General features: G+C 40.8%; 1 protein-coding gene across 8 annotated transcripts in view; it reads right to left on the reverse strand.

The window, feature by feature from the left end:
- LOC114893086 (chondroitin sulfate proteoglycan 4-like) overlaps window positions 1-17,160 on the reverse strand; it is a 72,335-nt gene that overhangs the window by 40,717 nt on the left and 14,458 nt on the right. For 2 of the 8 annotated variants that reach the window (XM_029218584.1, XM_029218582.1), the window contains exon 4: window positions 12,144-12,954. The exons of the other annotated variants lie outside the window; for them this stretch is intronic. In XM_029218584.1, coding sequence (XP_029074417.1) covers window positions 12,730-12,954 — 225 coding nt within the window. In that variant the 3' untranslated portion in view covers window positions 12,144-12,729. Of the gene's footprint in view, window positions 1-12,143; window positions 12,955-17,160 lie in introns of those variants that run through there. 8 annotated transcript variants of the gene reach the window in all.

Consider the following 17,160-nt stretch of genomic DNA (forward strand, 5'->3'; position numbering starts at 1 on the left):
AGCAAGAAAAGTTATATGCAGGAAGATGGTTTGGAAACATAGACATTTAGAAAATGAAATCACATAGACGCAAACACGACGAGTCAGTCAGATTCCTAGGATGCAAAAGCAAAAAATAAATAAATAAAAAAAATAAAAAGACTTGAAGGCTTATGCATATAAAGAGGGCATGTGGATGGTGGCAGTGGTAAAGCACCAGTGAAGTTGGAAACAGGTGGCTCTGGGTGCAGCTTAAATACACACCCTCTCCTTATATATGCACATATTTATATAAGCACAGCAATACATGAAATTATGTATATAATTTTACATATTAAGCATAAATGGACAGACATACCCTGTAGGATTTACTCCTGCAACTCTGCTTTGGGTTTCCTTTTAAATTCATCTTTAGTGATAAAAGGATCCCTTCTTATTTATTAGACACAGCGTTTGAATTTGCTTGGTGCTTTCTGACAATTGTGTTCCATCCTGTGCTCACTACAAAGTGTCCGGTTTTAAAACCAGCACAGCGGGAATGAGTAACTGCCTGGGCAAATGGGCACGTCTGCTTGGCTTCACAGGATGAGGACAAGCGAGGGGTCCGCCCTGTAGAGACGCCCAGCCCTGCCCAGCTGCACGGACAGATGTCAGGACTCACCAGATGCTGCGTAAACATGGAAACATCCTCTGTGCTGTTGTCATAATTGACTCGCACCAACCTCCCGAGTCTAGGGGAACTTACAACTGTAAAGGTTATAGTTCTGTTTCCTGCACTGTCCATGTCATTGGTCACAGCTCTCAGGTCACGAGCTGAAAGGGGCTTTATGGGACCTAAGTGAAGACTGAAACATGCATGTAAGTATAAAGCATATGAAGGCTATGGTTAATGAAATGATCTTTACAGACCCCTGAAAACTGGAAAACACGTAGTTATGTACGGGGGGCTGGCTAGCTCGAACTTGAAATTGGGCTGTGAGGGGCCAACAGATCCATGCGGCTGCTGTTTGTGGATGTGCTTTGCTATGGGGGCCAGAGATGAAGGAGGAAAACCCCATGAAAAGAGCCCCTCAGCCCCCGCAGTCCTGCATGTCTAACTGATCTCGAGAGAAAGAAAGCAATGCCAGGCGAGTGACACCCAGCTCGGCTCTGAGCACAGGAAGGGGGCGCCGGCTAAACTTGGGAGGACAGACGCGTCCTGGCCTGACAGTGGCTGCAGGTGATCGATGGAGTGTCCATCTGTGGATGCCTGGTGGAGAGGTTGGCTCTGAAACAAATGGTGGCGGTCTCCAGAGGAGCCCCCAGATGTGCAGGTTGCGTGGACAACGTGGGGAGGGAAGGGCCTGTGTGGATGTTAAGAAGAACCAGTGAGTGGTCAGTGTGCTAATGTGATCTCATTGATAACTAAGGGCCAGAGTGACTTGGGGACATTCAGGTTAGCGCAGTGCTTCTCAAATACTCTGTAGTGAAGGATCAGTGTTTCCCACCAAATCCATTGTGGACCAATAATTTTATAAAATACAATAAAATGTCACAACAATGTCAAATTGCTATAAAATTTTCTGAACACCTCCTTTCATTTCCCATTCTTATCAGTTCACAGACTAGAGGTCCATGGACCACAATTTGAGGAATATAGGGCTAGAGTTTCTATCGCTTTACTTTGCATGGGTTTAGGGAATATCCCCAACCTGATAAGGTGGCAGATCTGAGAGAGATTTACAGTCATCCTGGCCCAATCTCACCTTCTCTTTTCTGTTCTAGCCCTTGCTAAAGGGCTTTAGCATTAGGTCTTGCACAGGGGCCTTGCACTAGCTCTTGGAGTCGGCACTTTATAAATTGTCTATGAAGTTGAGCCAATCACCCAATAACTAAGCCTCCTAAATGACATTCATTTTGCTTCCCCGACTGAACCATTATAGCCTTGGAGAGTGAGGGCCACCGACTGCAGTATTTAAACCACATCAAGTGCTTAAAGGCAGGACCTTGACGACAGCTAATACACGAGGAAGCCAGCTTTCAGTAAGATTTTCAAACATGCAAAGATTGTTCTGAGCCTTTCATTTAGAGGTTCCCTTTAAAATACCTGACAACAAAACCAAAAATAACAAGTAGGACTACATCTACTCAGCAAAGGAAACCATCAACAAAATGAAAAGGCAACCTATGGAATGGGAGAAAATATTTGCAAACCACATATCTGATAAAGGGTTAATATCCAAAATATACAAGGATCTCATACAACTTAGTAGCAAAAAACCCCAAATAACCCAATTTTAAAATGGGCAAATGACTTAAATAGACATTTTTTTCCAAAGAAGACTTACAAATAGGCAACAGGCACATGAAAAGGTGCTCATCAACGCTAATCGTCAGGGAAATGCAAGTCAGAACCACAGTGAGCTATCACCTCACACCTGTTAAGATGTCCATTATCAAAAAGACATGAAAGAACAAATGCTAGTGAGGGATGTGGAGAAAAGGGAACCCTTGCATACTGTTGGTGGGAATGTAAATTAGTGCAGCCTTATAGAAAATAGTATGGAGGTTTCTCAAGAAATTAAAAGTAGAACTACCATATGATCCAGAAATCCCACTTCTGGGTATATATTCAAAGGAAACAAAATGATGATCTCAAAGAGAAATCTGTACTCCCATGTTTATTGCAGCATCACTCAAAATAGTCAAGGTATGGAAACAACCTAAATGTCAACCAGTGGATGAATGGATCGAGAAAATGTTGTAAAATGTGATACACACACACACACACACACACACACACACACACACACGATGGAATATTATTCAGCCTTAAAAAAGAAGGAAATCTTGTCATTTGCAACAACATGGATGAAGCTAGAGGGCACCAGCCTAAGTGAAACAAGGCAGACAGAGAAAGACAAATACTGCATGGTATTACTTACATGTGGAATCTTTAAAAAAAAAAGTCAAACTCATGAAAACAGAGATTGGAAAGTGGTTGCCATAGGGCTGGGGGTGAAGGAAATGATGAGAGTTTGCTAAAAGGGTATAAACTTTCAGTTATAAGATAAATAAGGTCTGAGGATCTAATGTATAACATGGTGATTACAGTTAACATTGTATTGTATAATTGAAATTTGCGAAGAGACTAGAACTGAAAAGAAAAAAGTAAATATGTGAAGTGATGAATGTATTCATTAACAGGGTGAGGGGGAATCTTTTCATAATGTATACATAAATCAAATCATCAGGTTGTATATTTCAGATATCTTACAATTTTATTTGTCAATTATACCTCTATAAAGCTGAAAAACAAAAGACAAAGTAAAATAAAAGATAAAATAAAATACCGGAGCTCCTGAGATAGGCACTAGGTCCTGGGGCTCCTGAGGGGTAGGCAGGAGTACCTGGACATATCAGCCTCAGGAACACAGTTCTGCCCCAGATCCAGGACTGCCTTGGTACAACCTTGGTTGTCACACACACACAAAGATGCTTTAACTCCCTCCCACATTTCTCTTAGTTCTCGCTGCTGAAAGTTTTGCGGTCACTGCCACCTTCTAGCTTCTGGAGCTGGGGACCCAGGATGTGAGGTCACCCCGGGGAGGCCAAGAGGAATTATTCTGTATGCTCAGTCAACATTACAGAAAGTCATAACTGAGGCCCACTCTCTGCTGCTTGCCAAGGTGGCCCCCACCTGTCAAGTGGATTATACCTCTTTTGTGTGCAGTTTCTGGGCTCCCCTTCCTCCAACTTCTCATCTTCAGTTTTGCTTTGGAACTTTTCCCCACCGTGCCTCCTTAATTATTTCCTTCTTATAAAGGACTCTTTACTTTTCATTTATTCCTTCACCTCAAGGATTACCTTTGGCAGGTGTGTGTGTGGGGTAGGTGGGAGGGACTCTTTAAAAGAATCATTTCATTATCTTATTTAGCCTTTTGGGGTAGAGGCCACCAGAGATGTTCCAGGCCAAGAGTACTTTTCTCTCAGCCAGGCTATATTAATCCCTCATTCCTTTGTCGAGCTTCCTAACCCAGTAGAGTGTCTAGTTGCTAGTCAGCAATCACCTGGAGCATGCTCAGTCAGAAAGGCTAGCTGGCCCCATGTTGCCACTGCTCCATGAGCATCTCTTGCCACACAGCCCAGTTCACCAAGAGCCATCATTTCCCCCCCCCAACCCCATCTCCTTTCATCCAAGCATTGATATTTTCATCCATGAGCTTCAAGCACTTAATTTGGGAAAGGATTCACGAAGGTCCCACCTAAATCTATATTCCACAGAAGAACTGTCCTACAAGGAGTGTGGTAATAAAAGGACTCTAAGCATATCTGTTTGGCAAGCTCTCACTCCATATGTAACTCTTGGAGATTTGAAGAGCAAATCAGCACGTTAAAGACTCTAAGTCTTGGAGTAAAGACATCTTTTTCACCCTTCTTTTAGGTACACCTATTGTGTTTATTTCATGAAAAACAACCACCACCATAACAGCAAGAGTTTCATGGTCACCAGGCTAGGAGGTCTTGTGCATCTCTTCAACAGACATTACCAAGTGCCTCGTATGTGACAAGCCCTAGAATAAGGAGTAGAGATATACCAGGAAATAGCACAAACACAGTCCTGTCTTTTTTTTTGGATGTCATGGTAATCCTAAGAAGTATGTATTTGTTTCCTCATCACTAAGAAGGGATGATAAGGCTCGGAGACATTAAGCAACTTGCCTAATGGTCAGACGTAGGTCTCACTGACTCTGAAATTAGTATTATTAAAAAGTTGACACTATATTGCCTACACTATATTACTTTGAGCTCAGTGCTGAAATGATATCTGAGTTAGGAAACGTGAGGAATCATGCAAGTAATCTGATAGATTCTGCTCTCCCCCTTCCAGACACAGCCTGCCTCTTCCCTGGGCTTCACATCTGCATTTATGCTGTCTTCTCTGGTATGCTCACCCCTCTTTGTTGTCACGCATCATAATGCTACTCACTCTGCAGGGGCAGCCTAAGACCCATCTGGCCAACAAGATCTCCCTCAGCATTGCAGTCTATGGGAAATTTTCCTCCCCTGAACTCAAGTAGCTCACCCAGTCTGCGCCCTCACTGGACACTTAGCATAATATATTTTGCATGATTAGTGTACTCTCGAGTATAAGTCTCTTATTTCCCTACTTAGTAAGCCTTTAATTTTTTCCTTCAAGATTGACAATCTTTTCTTATAGCTCTCAGTAACCTCCTGCTAAGCCTTACAATATTCAATCCAGTGTTTCAACACCATCTGACTAAAAGGTTTCATAAATCTCTGCTCTAAACCCTTTAGCAACACGCTGTGACTTCCTTCTGCTTTCTTCTCTCCCTCAATTCCCACCACGGAGGATAGATGGCCCATTGGTGAGACATGATTCCCTCTATATCATAACCAAACCCCAAGGGGATTGAAGTCACACAGTTTGCTATGAATACCCTTCGCTAATCGGTTACTTAACTCTAGGTCTGTGTAAGCTTATATTCTAGACTAGGTTGACAGAACTCTCAAGGTCAACCCCTCCTCAACACTCTATGTAAAAGAGCCAAGTACAACTTGGATACACAGAAAGACTAGGACCTAAGGCCATAGTTTGTTCCAAAATGCCATCACTAAAGATAAACAAACACATTCAATGGTGGCATTCAAGGTGAAAAAAATTGGTTACAGAATTCCTTTCTGGGGAATAAATTTTCCTGAAAGAAATAGAATATATATATATAAACACACACACGCATACACACAAATATATATGCACATATATATGTATGTACGTGTTTTTATACAAAATAACAAAATGAAAATACACATCGAGTGAATTTCTTAGTTCACACGCACAAAAAGTTTGTTTAGAACTATAGTTCTTCCTGCTTTAAAATAACTGGGTTAAAGAGTGACTTTCAAATTTGGCAGGGCATACAAGCTATGACTAACCTTAAAACATTCACCCACTAAGTATCCTTATCACTACCTTGTCTAACGCTACAAATTCTTACAAGTCTAGAGCCAGGGCCACTTTTTAGGGCAGTATATGCAAAGGAGGCAGTAGCATGGCCATGGGCTGCTGGGCTGGTGGGGAAAGCCCAATGGGCATGGGATCACTGAAGGTGAAAAAAAAGCTGGCTAATTCTGGGTTGCAGTATTTCCATAATCCAAGAAAGTAAAACACACAAAATTTCCGTATAATCATTGTTGTTTATTAAATTGCTATGTATCTTTTCCTGGTTGTGTATATCAGTCCATCAATAACATTAAGAAGGAGACAAACTAAATAGCCGCCATGATGGCCTCATTCTCAGGGAACTGATATTCTAAACTAGAGACAGCCCTGGGACACAGGCACGTACAGAAAGGACAGGAGTTGTGATCTGAGCACAGGGTTTGGGGTTGGCATCGGCACTCGGCCTTGGGGCTTAGGATTCCCATTAGCTACATGACTTTGAAACTGTCCAAGCCTCAGTGTTTTTTATGTGCCCAATACAGATGATCAAAACTTGGTTTTCAACACATTATTTTGTTTAAATCCTTCTAACAACTCAGTTCAGTAGATAAAAAATATAAAACACTATAAAAACATAAATATCAGTAGTATTTGAATATCTATTCTAGAATAGGAATAGATTTTCTCCTATTATAGTTCTATCAAATCCATAGCTCTATAAAAAGAAATAGATTTTCCCTGATATTTCAGAACATATAGGTCAACTCGAGTCTGACAAGAGCAGCAACAGTGGACAGCTGACAGCTGGAGTCACCCCAGAGGTGGGACACAGAGTGCCTCCCATCCCCCCACCAAGGGGCTGGCTCATAGATGAGGGCGGCAGAGGTCACTCAGGGTCTGCTCCCAGCAGGACCTGACGTGGGGGGTCCTGAGGGAAGAAGACTGGGGCATCTGTCGTCATCATCCCTGCAGCTTCACACAGCATCAGGGACCAACATCCTGGGGAGGCTGCTGGGCCAGACTGAGCAAGGCTCAACTGTGTCCTGGAGACAGGATGAGGAGATGTGGTCTTCAGAAGCATGTCCACACCTACGAATTCTGACACAGAACAGAGGGGGCCACTGCTACTTGGGGGTGTTAGGGTAGGAAGAATGCCAAGAACAACTGGACCAAGTGATCCATAGTGTCCATCCCATCTCTAAAATCTGTGGCTCTATTGTTCTCATTCCACACTCATCCAACCTCAGATCAAATGTAAGAACCACCTGATGGAAACATACAATAAAAATCCATTTTCCTTCCTACTGGCCAGGAGCTGGAGTTGGAAATAAGTCACAGTCTGGGGATAAAAGGCGACACAGAAACCAAGAATAACAGACCTAACCAGCTAGAGGGAGCTGGAAAATGAAATAGCTCACTTTGGAATCTGAGGATAACATGCAAGTTCTAGTGGAGCGTTCTTGGATACAAGATACAGGGAGGCCAGGGCAGGGCAGATACAGCGCATGCTGGGAAGGGAAATGAGATGGTGGCTCAGGGCTGAGTCCAAATATTAAACACAGGCTAAGAAAACTATATGTTTTGCATAGTTCCCCAAAGGTGACAACTATGTTTTGCATAGTTCCACAAAGGTGACAACACATTTTTCTTGCTAAACTAATATTCAGTAAAGCAGGTGCCAGAAACTCAAAACTTTCTAAGCTGTAGCGGCTGTAACTCCCCTTTAATCTAATAAAACTGTCTTCAATTACTAAACCAGAGTTTAGCCAGAATAGATGAAAGGTATTTAATCTTTTGCAGCAACCAGATTTACTCTGATTTTAGACCCTCTTTTTAATAGATTGCTGTATTTTTCAGAATTTTAGGGTGCAGTAGTTTGCTTATTTTTTAAAACACTAAATGGCACCCTAATTGCCTTGAAAAACCCGATAGAAGCATCACACTTATTCTCAGAGAAAAATTATGGAACATAAAAAGGCTTCAGAAGAGAAGAATCTGGGTTAACATATCTTCAATTGGATTTTGATAAGGTTTCTTTTTGTGAGCTCAAATGCTTAAAGCACCTAAAAATTTCAAAATTTCTCCTTAAAATTCTTGTTTTTTTTTTTTTAAGTTACAAACAGTAACCTTTTTCTCTAGGGTTACAATAGAGGTATGTAAGCTTTATCTATTTCCTGGTTGCATAGCCAAGTTATATCATCTCTTTAAGCCACAAATTCTGACAACTTGCTGTGAATATATCACCTATTTCGCATAGATGTAAGGATTAAAAGACTAGTACAATGCTAGCCCCATGGATCTCCGTCCTGGCTATACTTCAGAACCACCTGGGACTTAAAAAAAATAATGATGGCCAGGACCCATTCCAAAGACTCCCATTCAATTGGTGTATGGTGAGGCTGAGACACTGGTATTTTTTAAATCTTCCCAGAGCTTGAGAACAACTGGCTAGAGTAACCGTGGAGTGGCCATAATTAATAAAATGATTAGTGTCTTTTTCCATCTATATTTGACTGAAAATGTATATCAATTAAACAAGTTACAATGCACAAGTTTTTTTTAAAAAACTGAAATATAAAATTTTATTATTTCCTGTGCCATCTACCTCAGTGCCTTTTTTGTGAAATAACAAGTTTTAATTTTTTTCCTCCTTTTTCATTACCCCTGCCATTGGGTAAATCTTTTTCTATTCCTGCAGTGAGGGTACTGAGCCAGAGATTCTACCTTAGATCTTTCCATTCTTGGCAAAAAGCAGTCCAAAGGCTTCAGGGCCCCGAAGCAGGAACTCAGTGAAATCCTGATGGTCCCCCTGATACACAGGGTTTTTATATTCAAAAATGAAAAACCCCAAGATCTAGATGGTCAGGACAGAGCCTGGCTCTCCTGCTTCTTTAAGGACCCTAAGGAGAGAGCAGGAAGAAAGTGCACATGGAAATAAAGATTCCTCCCCCCATTGCCCTTCACCAACACGCCCTCTTCTGAGGAACAGGAGATAGGAGAGAGAGGGGTGGGGAAGACCCAGCCTTGCTTTTGCTAAATTCTTGCAAAGAGACAGTTCTTTCTGGGACTTTGTCACTGTTGTTGATATCACTCTATAGTAAAAGATGACACTTTATACCATTCAGGTAGAACTTTCTAAATAAATTGAAAAACACTTAAACCCAAACACTCAATGAAGTTAAAATCTTACCTGGAGAGATGCTCAGTCCTCTGTTTACTTCTAAGCTAATGATCAGAGCTCGAGCTGTGATACTAAAAATTTTATCGTGGTGCAAAGTTCAAACCATCAGTAACCTGAAAATTAAAGCCTCCTGACATTGCTCCTCTAAAAGAAGAAATTACATTCTGGTCAATTTGGTTGTTTTGCAAAAGCCACCCACTTCCACGTTCTCTCCCACCTGATCCTCCTGCAAGGTGACCCCTATCAATTTGAGAGAATGTTAACAGTCACTGAGCTCGCCAAATCAAATATTGCCAAAACACAAAGTTAAAAGAACATCGATAAAGGTCTAAAATGCATATTCCTGCCTCACGCCCTCCTGAGAGTAATAAAAGAAAGCAAAGATGTTACCTCCAAGAAATTTTTTTAAAAATTTAAAACATGTTCATCACCTGCATTTTATTATTTTGGCATCAATTTATACCAATAAAAGTAATACATGCATGCAATGTACACACACACACAGCCCTTAGCGATTTCTGAACTACTGATAACACTTACTTGATAATAAGAAAAATGAAAACTAGAGGGAAGTAAGTAACACTTAGCCCCTCCCCCCAAATAATTTCCCATTATTCATCTATTTCAAACTAGCTGTTTCCTGCTAAGAGGGGAAAGAGAAAAGTGGAGAAAGACTCAGCCCCAGTTTTGTTAAATTCCTGCAAGAAGAGAATTCTACTCCCACACTTCTGTCCAGGGATCAATTAATGATATCAGAAAAGTTCTAAATTAACTTATGTGTGAAACAGAAGTTGAGTCGGACCCCCCTATTGATCCCATTCCCGGGAGTGCTTTACCAATCTGACTCCCAAAGCACCAGGCAGGATCACCACGCAGACAGCCTGATGATCACAATCCCCTCACCCTTTGAAATTGTTCATCTAGCATAAATCTGCAGGCCCACAGGTCTCTGCATCATGTAATGGGTAGAAATGTCCTCTTTGTTGCCCTCAGGGACATGTGGCAGGGAACAAAGGAGGCATGGTTCACTCTGCAATTACCTACTACTCCCGTAATAACATGATTTAATAAAGGGCTGCCTGATGGCTTAACGGTCTCTCAAGTCTCTGTTATCTAAGCAAACCCAGGGAGTTCTGATTCCTCACCAAAAAAAGGTTACAGCCTTTAAAATTTTTTTTCCAAAACACTCAAGAGTCATATTTTTAAAAACAGCAAAAAAAAAAACCCCACAAAAAAAACAGAGAAAGAGAATTCTGGGTCTGCCTAATTCAGAGCAGAGGCCCACAACGAAATGTTATTTTTCTTTGTCTGCTCCTTTTGACTAGAAATAGCACTTTGAAAATTGTATTTAATTAAATGTGAAATTAGGGAGAGAATGCTTTCTGCCATTAGGCACTTTGAACATTTCATGAATCTGGAAACAAAATAGAAATGGAATCGGAAGGAATTATATCAAAACAAATACTAGAATAGTGTACTGGGTATGTCCTAACTATCATACTAATTATGACCAAAGAGCGGGGAGGAGGGAAACATGAAAGCAGCTGTGACCTGTGGATTTTCTATTGTACAACCTCAGATCTTCCTGACTTGGCTGTACTTTCAGAAGGGCAACCTGAAATCACTTAGCTCCACCACTTCTCGGCTCTATCGACCTACTTAGGTTGTTATGTGGAATAATGAATTAGATTAATGGCAGAGCACTTTGCAAATATAAATGCTAAGAGAGACTAATTAAACCTAAGCCTTTGTTTGGGGCTGCTGATGGACAGATGTAGCAGGGAGAACCAGCTGGTTTCAGCAAGAGACTCATCCGTAGCTGGGCTCCAGCCACTTTGAAGGCTATTATTGCCTCCAAGTCCATTTACAAAATGTAATGATTCACTCTCAAAGAGCTTGACTATAATCCTCCTTCCTGCTTTTTAAGGAGAAATTATTTTCTCTACTTGCCAAAAGCAAATATTGACCTGGTAGTTTAACAAATAAATCAATCCAGAGAGCTAATTTATATCTTAATCCTTCACTGCAAAGGGTAACTTCAGTTCTTCAACCTACCCTAGCCTTCAATGGGTGGCAGTTAGTGGAGAAAGCCCAGCTTTACGGTCAGACCAACTTATATCTTTCTGAGCCTCAGTTTCTTCATCTCTAAAACAGGATCATCACTTCCGCTCACACAGAGAACTTCTGCAGGTTAAATGAAATGGATCATGTGATTGCACCTTCTGCAGTGCCTAGCATGTGTCAGAGAGTCAATAACTCCTTTCCATTGCAAACTGCATCGTTTTAGAAATTCCAAACCTCCCCTGTGCAAGTCTCTAGAGTAGTTCTCACCATTTTGAAAATAAGTTAATCCTTTCATAGAGATAAAAAACTTCCTAGTCCCTTGCCTAATAATACCTGGGTTTTTAGTATCTACTAATCAAAACCACACATAATTGGCAAAAACATCCTGTCACTTCAATGCCCCTTTAAATAAGTTGTATTTTACTAATGAGCGCATCTGCACGCAATTAAAAAATAAAAACATACATGTGTGGAAAAGATCATTCAGTCTAGAAATAATGCTTTGGTACATATGTGGGTGGATTTAGGATCTTGTTGCAATAAAACTAATCCCCAACAGGTCCCCAGGCTACAGGTTTTGGTACCACTAGATGACAGCAGTCACACAGTAAATGATTTTCAGATTATCTGGGGATTCTTTGCACTTAACTGCAAAGATAATCAGGAAATTACTACATTTGAATTTAGAAGATTTTAATCTTTATTTTCTTTACTGTATTTTCAAAGAAGATAATTAAAAATGGCTGGAAAGATATGGCTTTTAGCTTTCCCATCATGTGGCCCCAGCTCACGCTCCCCCCCATTTCCTCCTGCAGGCTGGGAATGGGTAGCTCCCTCTCTGCGACCACTGACAAGGGTAGCCTGGAAACAAAGGTAGGTTAGATCACCCCTTCTGCAGATTTACAGTGGCTATTTGGCCTACTGATTTACTGATGACCAGAAAGAAGAAAACAAAGTCTTTTAATGTCAGGGTCTCTTAAATTTACAGTTATATTTATTCATTCATTCGTGTGTTCATTCATTTAACAAATAACATTTGTTGTGTTCACTAATGTATCCCTCGCATTTGGAACATTACCTGGCACATAATAGGTATTCAATATGATTTCATTCTTTCAATAAGTTTGTATTAAGCACCTACTATGTTCCAGTCACTGTGCTGAGGATATAAGCGCAAACAAAAGAAAGAGCCTATTCTTCTAGCCCTTGTACTCTAGTGGGGAAGACAGACAGCAAACAAATGAACAAATCAATCTATACTGCAATGTCAGGTAGCCAGGGTAAGGGATAGTGGGTGACGGAAGAGATGCTATTTTAGTGTGTGGTCAGGAAAAGGCTCTCTGAGAAGCATATATATGAGCGCAGGCCTTACACGACAGAGTGAGTAAGCCACGTGTGAGTTACAGGTACCCTCTAATGTTTGCCATTATGGACCTCACCAAACTGTGTCACTTTTTAAAAAATTATAGAGCTTGCAAAGTTTTTAGATGGCTTGTGGTTTTCCTTCAGCAGCTATTAGGTTTGACTACATGTTAACCTCTGATTGAAACACATTTTAGTTTCATGTTGTTTTTCTCAGTGACATACCAGTGTGTACAAACACTAGCTGACCCTCATTGATTTGAGCCTGGGTGAAGTTCTGCATGCTTAGGCCAGGAAAGGACTTGAGAGCCAAATGCCCATTGCTGGGTGGAGAGACCAAGTAGGCAAGGTCCTGCGGGGAGGAGTCCCCATCTTCTGAACAGAGCTCACTGCTGGTAATCTCAGTGACAGAATTCACCCACACCTTAAAAAGAAGAGAATCACAGATCTTGAAAGGACCAATTCCAATCATATAACACTAGTAAACTGAATAGCTATGAGACCCTGGCCCCTTGCACAAAGATTTAAAAACTGAAGCCATTCACCGACTTTTTAAAGCATGAAGATTCTTAATTCAAAACAGACACATAATTAAATGCCAGATGAAATGCAGGGCATGTTGTAGTGTTTATTAGATTTATAAGGTTTACGAGGTTTCAATAAAAAATAGGATTCATCGTTATTTATTCAAAATTAATTATTTAAACTGCATATGCATTTATATAAAGTATAAAAGCAATAAAAGCTGATGGTTACTAAGTACCTTCTGTGTGGCTGGCATGTGCTAATACTCTGCGTGGAATCTCAATCACAGAACCTACCTCAAAGGGTCGATTTAAGGATTTCTATTCATTAAGAAGCGAATGATTTCATCAGCTTTTAAATATTTGAGGGCAAAGCACACACTGCACATTTTTTATTATTCTCCTTTATCCTACCTGTCTTGCAGGAAAACAAATATCTGGTCCCTACGGCCTTATAATGTTTGCTGTGCTGGTAGCTCACTGCAATTCTTTCTGATTAATAGTCTCTATTTTTCCAGTTACATTCAAAATCTATTCCCATTATTCAACAATTCATCATTTTTTGAGCATCTACTACATTCCAGGCAATGTTCTGGGGTTTGCAATACGTCAGTAAAACAGAGTCTTGTCCTTGTGGAGCATACATTCCAGCAGGAGAGCAGAAGGGAATACAGGGAAACAAAGAATAGAAATAATGAAGAAATGAATTACATAGTCCGTTAGAGGGTCACAGGCACTGTGAAAAAAAATTTTAAATGAAGCAAAATGAGGCACTCAGGAGTGGGAGAGTGTTAGATAGGAGGCTCGTCGGAGGAAACGTGGAAGGAGGCGAGCGGGGAGCCCCGTGGGCGTGTGGGGAAGAACATGAGGCAGATAGAACAGCCCTACGGTGGGAGCAGGCCTCAGCTGTCTGAGGAGCAGCAAAGAGGTCAGGGTGGCGGGACCAGAACAAGCAAGATGAAGAGTAGGAGGCGGCGGGTCAAACACAACCTGGAAGGACAAATCCCACAGGCCCCTGAAGGCCACCAGAAGAGCATGGGCTTCACTTGAGTGCAACAGGGGATCATTGTGGGGCTTTAGGTGAGGTGTAACTTGGTCTGGCTTAGGTCTTAACAGATCCCTGTGGCTTCTGTGTCAAGGACAGACTCTGGAAGGCCAAGGGTAAAAGCAGGACGACAGTTAGGAGGCGACTGCAATGATCCTGGAGAGAGATGAAAGAAGAGGTGGGGGGAGCTGGAGAGGAGGTAAGAAGCGGGGAAATTCTGGGTGTGTGTTGGCCACAGAGCCAACAATTTCTGACGAGCTAGGTGTGGTGAGGGGCAGAGGAAGGAAAGGCGGTGAGAAGAACCTGGTTTGGGTCTCAGCAGCTAGAAGGATGGAGCCACCGTCAGCCGAAACGAGGGCAGCTGCGGGTGGAGTGGATCGGGCAGTAAGAGCAGGAGTTCAGTTTTGAACATGCTGAGTCTAAAGTGCTTGTTGAGACGTCACACCAGGTCTGATGGAATTAGGCTGTTTCGAGTTTTTCTCTAATCCTGCAGTCACGTGATATTTCACCAAAACTAAAGATGGCGGCTTTATCACTAACTAGATTTTCTCATTTCTCTCTGTATTTATAAACGTCCTCCCCCCAGAAATTCTGTGCACATTCCCAAGCTCATGTGTCATTCTTTGCTCTCTGACTAGACCCTGATCATCTTCTACGCTTGTTACCAACTTGCTTAAAAATTCAATCCTAAGCAATTTACTAGGTAATCACTCTGGTCTAGGGGGCTGTTCTTCTCAGTAGAAAAGGCAGTTTATAAAATAACTTACCTGTAACTAAACAGAATTTGAGATAGGGAGATTAGAAAGTACATAGGATTCCTACATTTACCTACCAGACATGACATGCCACTTCACCTATGAAGCCCTGGGCACATTTCTCAATTTCTCTGTGCCTCAATTTCCTCAATAGTGAACTAGGAATAATAGAATTATTATGTATAATGAGTAAGTTAAGATCTGCAAGTGCTTAGGAAAAGCTTTATCTGGCACATAGTAAGCATTCAATAAATATTACCTTTGTGTTACCCATCTTCTTCATCAGATTTGGCTCTGAGCATAGATGTGATTCCTTCACATTACTTAAAAGTCATTTGGAGTTTAATGACTACCACTTTCTTTTTTTTAATATTTATTTATTTGGCTGTGTTGGGTCTTAGTTGCGGTGCACGGGCTTCTCTCTGGTTGCGGTGTGCAGGCTCTCTAGTTGTGGCACGCGGCCTTAGTTGTCCCGTGGCATGTGGGATCTTAGTCCCCTGACCAGGGATCAAACCCACGTCCCCTGCATTGGAAGGCAGATTCTTAACCACTGGACCACCAGGGAAGACCCTGATTACCACTTTTAAGGCTATTCTTTTTTTTAACTTTTTTTAAATTGGAGTATAGTTGATTTACAATATTAACTTAATTTCAGGTGTACAGCAAAGTGATTCAGTTTTATATATAGTTTTTCAGATTATTTTCCATTATAGGTTATTACAAGATATTGAATATAGTTACCTGTGCTACATAGTAAATCCTTGTTGCTTATCTATTTTACATATAGTAGTGTGTATCTGTTAATCACATACTCCTAATTTATCCCTCTCCCCATCCCTTTCCCCTTTGGTAACCATAAATTGGCTATTCTATAATAAGTACTGTACATTTTGTTTAATCCCACAGCATTCCTCCATAATTTGAGGTAAATAGTTTATCCATTTAATGATTGTGTTGTCAATGGATGCTCCTATATCTTGGCATTTGGAATATGCCCACTGAGGATTTTTCAGCCCTAAACTCTAAGGACATCAATATTTTAATAGCTACCAGAAATGTTAATCAACCTAATGTTCAAATTATAAAGTTTGGTCTTCAGTTAATCCATGGAAAGCCTATAGTTTCTATAAAATACACAAGTTGGACTGCTTAACAAAATTCCAAGTCCAATCATTCTAGTTTTTCACTGTTTACATTTTTAAATCCATCTGTGTATTTTATTCTCATTTTTTCAGGAACTTGAACTGATTTGGAAATGTACTGCCATTTCTCTTCCCATGACTCGTAGATACTCATTTTTTCCAACACCATGCATACGAAAGCTGGATGAAGCATGTTTTCCACTGTAGTTACTCTTCTGTGAAACACTGCTTTTGCTCCTCTTGCCTCTGGAATACACCATCTTCCAAAACAAATGTAAAACCTGCCACTGAAAACAAGAGCTAGTAACCTCAGGTCTCCACTTCCACTCAAACCAAATTTAGTTCAATTAAAAGTCCCATTGCTTTCGGTGAGGCCTGATTTAATGCCTAGTCCTTGGTAATGGAAACTTCAAATGGGTGGGGACAAGAAAAACAAAGACTCCAAGCTTGAATTCAGATTTCAACGTGACCCAAAGCCCAAGAAATAATGGTTTAAGGAGTTAATATCTGAAAAAATTAACACTTGAACCTGGAATGATATATTTTTTAATTCGCCTTTAACTTAAACAGGAGGTTAGTGAGATTTAGAAAAATTATGATCCAATATATCCAAATTATGCTCTTAATATTTAAAAGCCCAGACCTTTGTTTTGAGTTTCATATGAGAGATGTGAAATATCTGTGAACTGATTATCCCACTATTTGACCCCTTCAGGCCTTCAGGCCTCCAAGTCACCGGCTCAGACTTTGCTGCCTTCATTCTTCCACTGTCCCCAGCTCTCAAAGCTCTTTTCAGTGATGGCAAGTGCTTATCGGAAACAAGCAAACAGTTCTATTTCTGGTATGAACAGCAACAATAATAAAACAAAATGTACAGTATCACTGAAAGCAAAAGTTGAAAAATAGAAAAATGAAGCCCCCTTGTGGACACCAATACATTTTATCGGGTATGCACGAAAATCACTGGTCATGCTTGAGTACAAAAGAGAGTATGTTCAGGAGAACATACTTCTGAGAGTAAAATGTAAAGGATTTACCTGACGTGGTCTAACTCCAATTCCTAACTCCAGTTGGTCATGACAGGAATGATCTCCTGTACCACTGAATGGCCATGATCAGCCAGCCACAAGTCCTGTGACTTAAGGCAATTTGTTAAAATACTTT

This window comes from Monodon monoceros, unplaced genomic scaffold (assembly GCF_005190385.1).
Source record: "Monodon monoceros isolate NGI ecotype Baffin Bay Population unplaced genomic scaffold, NGI_Narwhal_1 Super_Scaffold_12, whole genome shotgun sequence".
In the NCBI taxonomy this organism is placed as follows: domain Eukaryota; kingdom Metazoa; phylum Chordata; class Mammalia; order Artiodactyla; family Monodontidae; genus Monodon; species Monodon monoceros.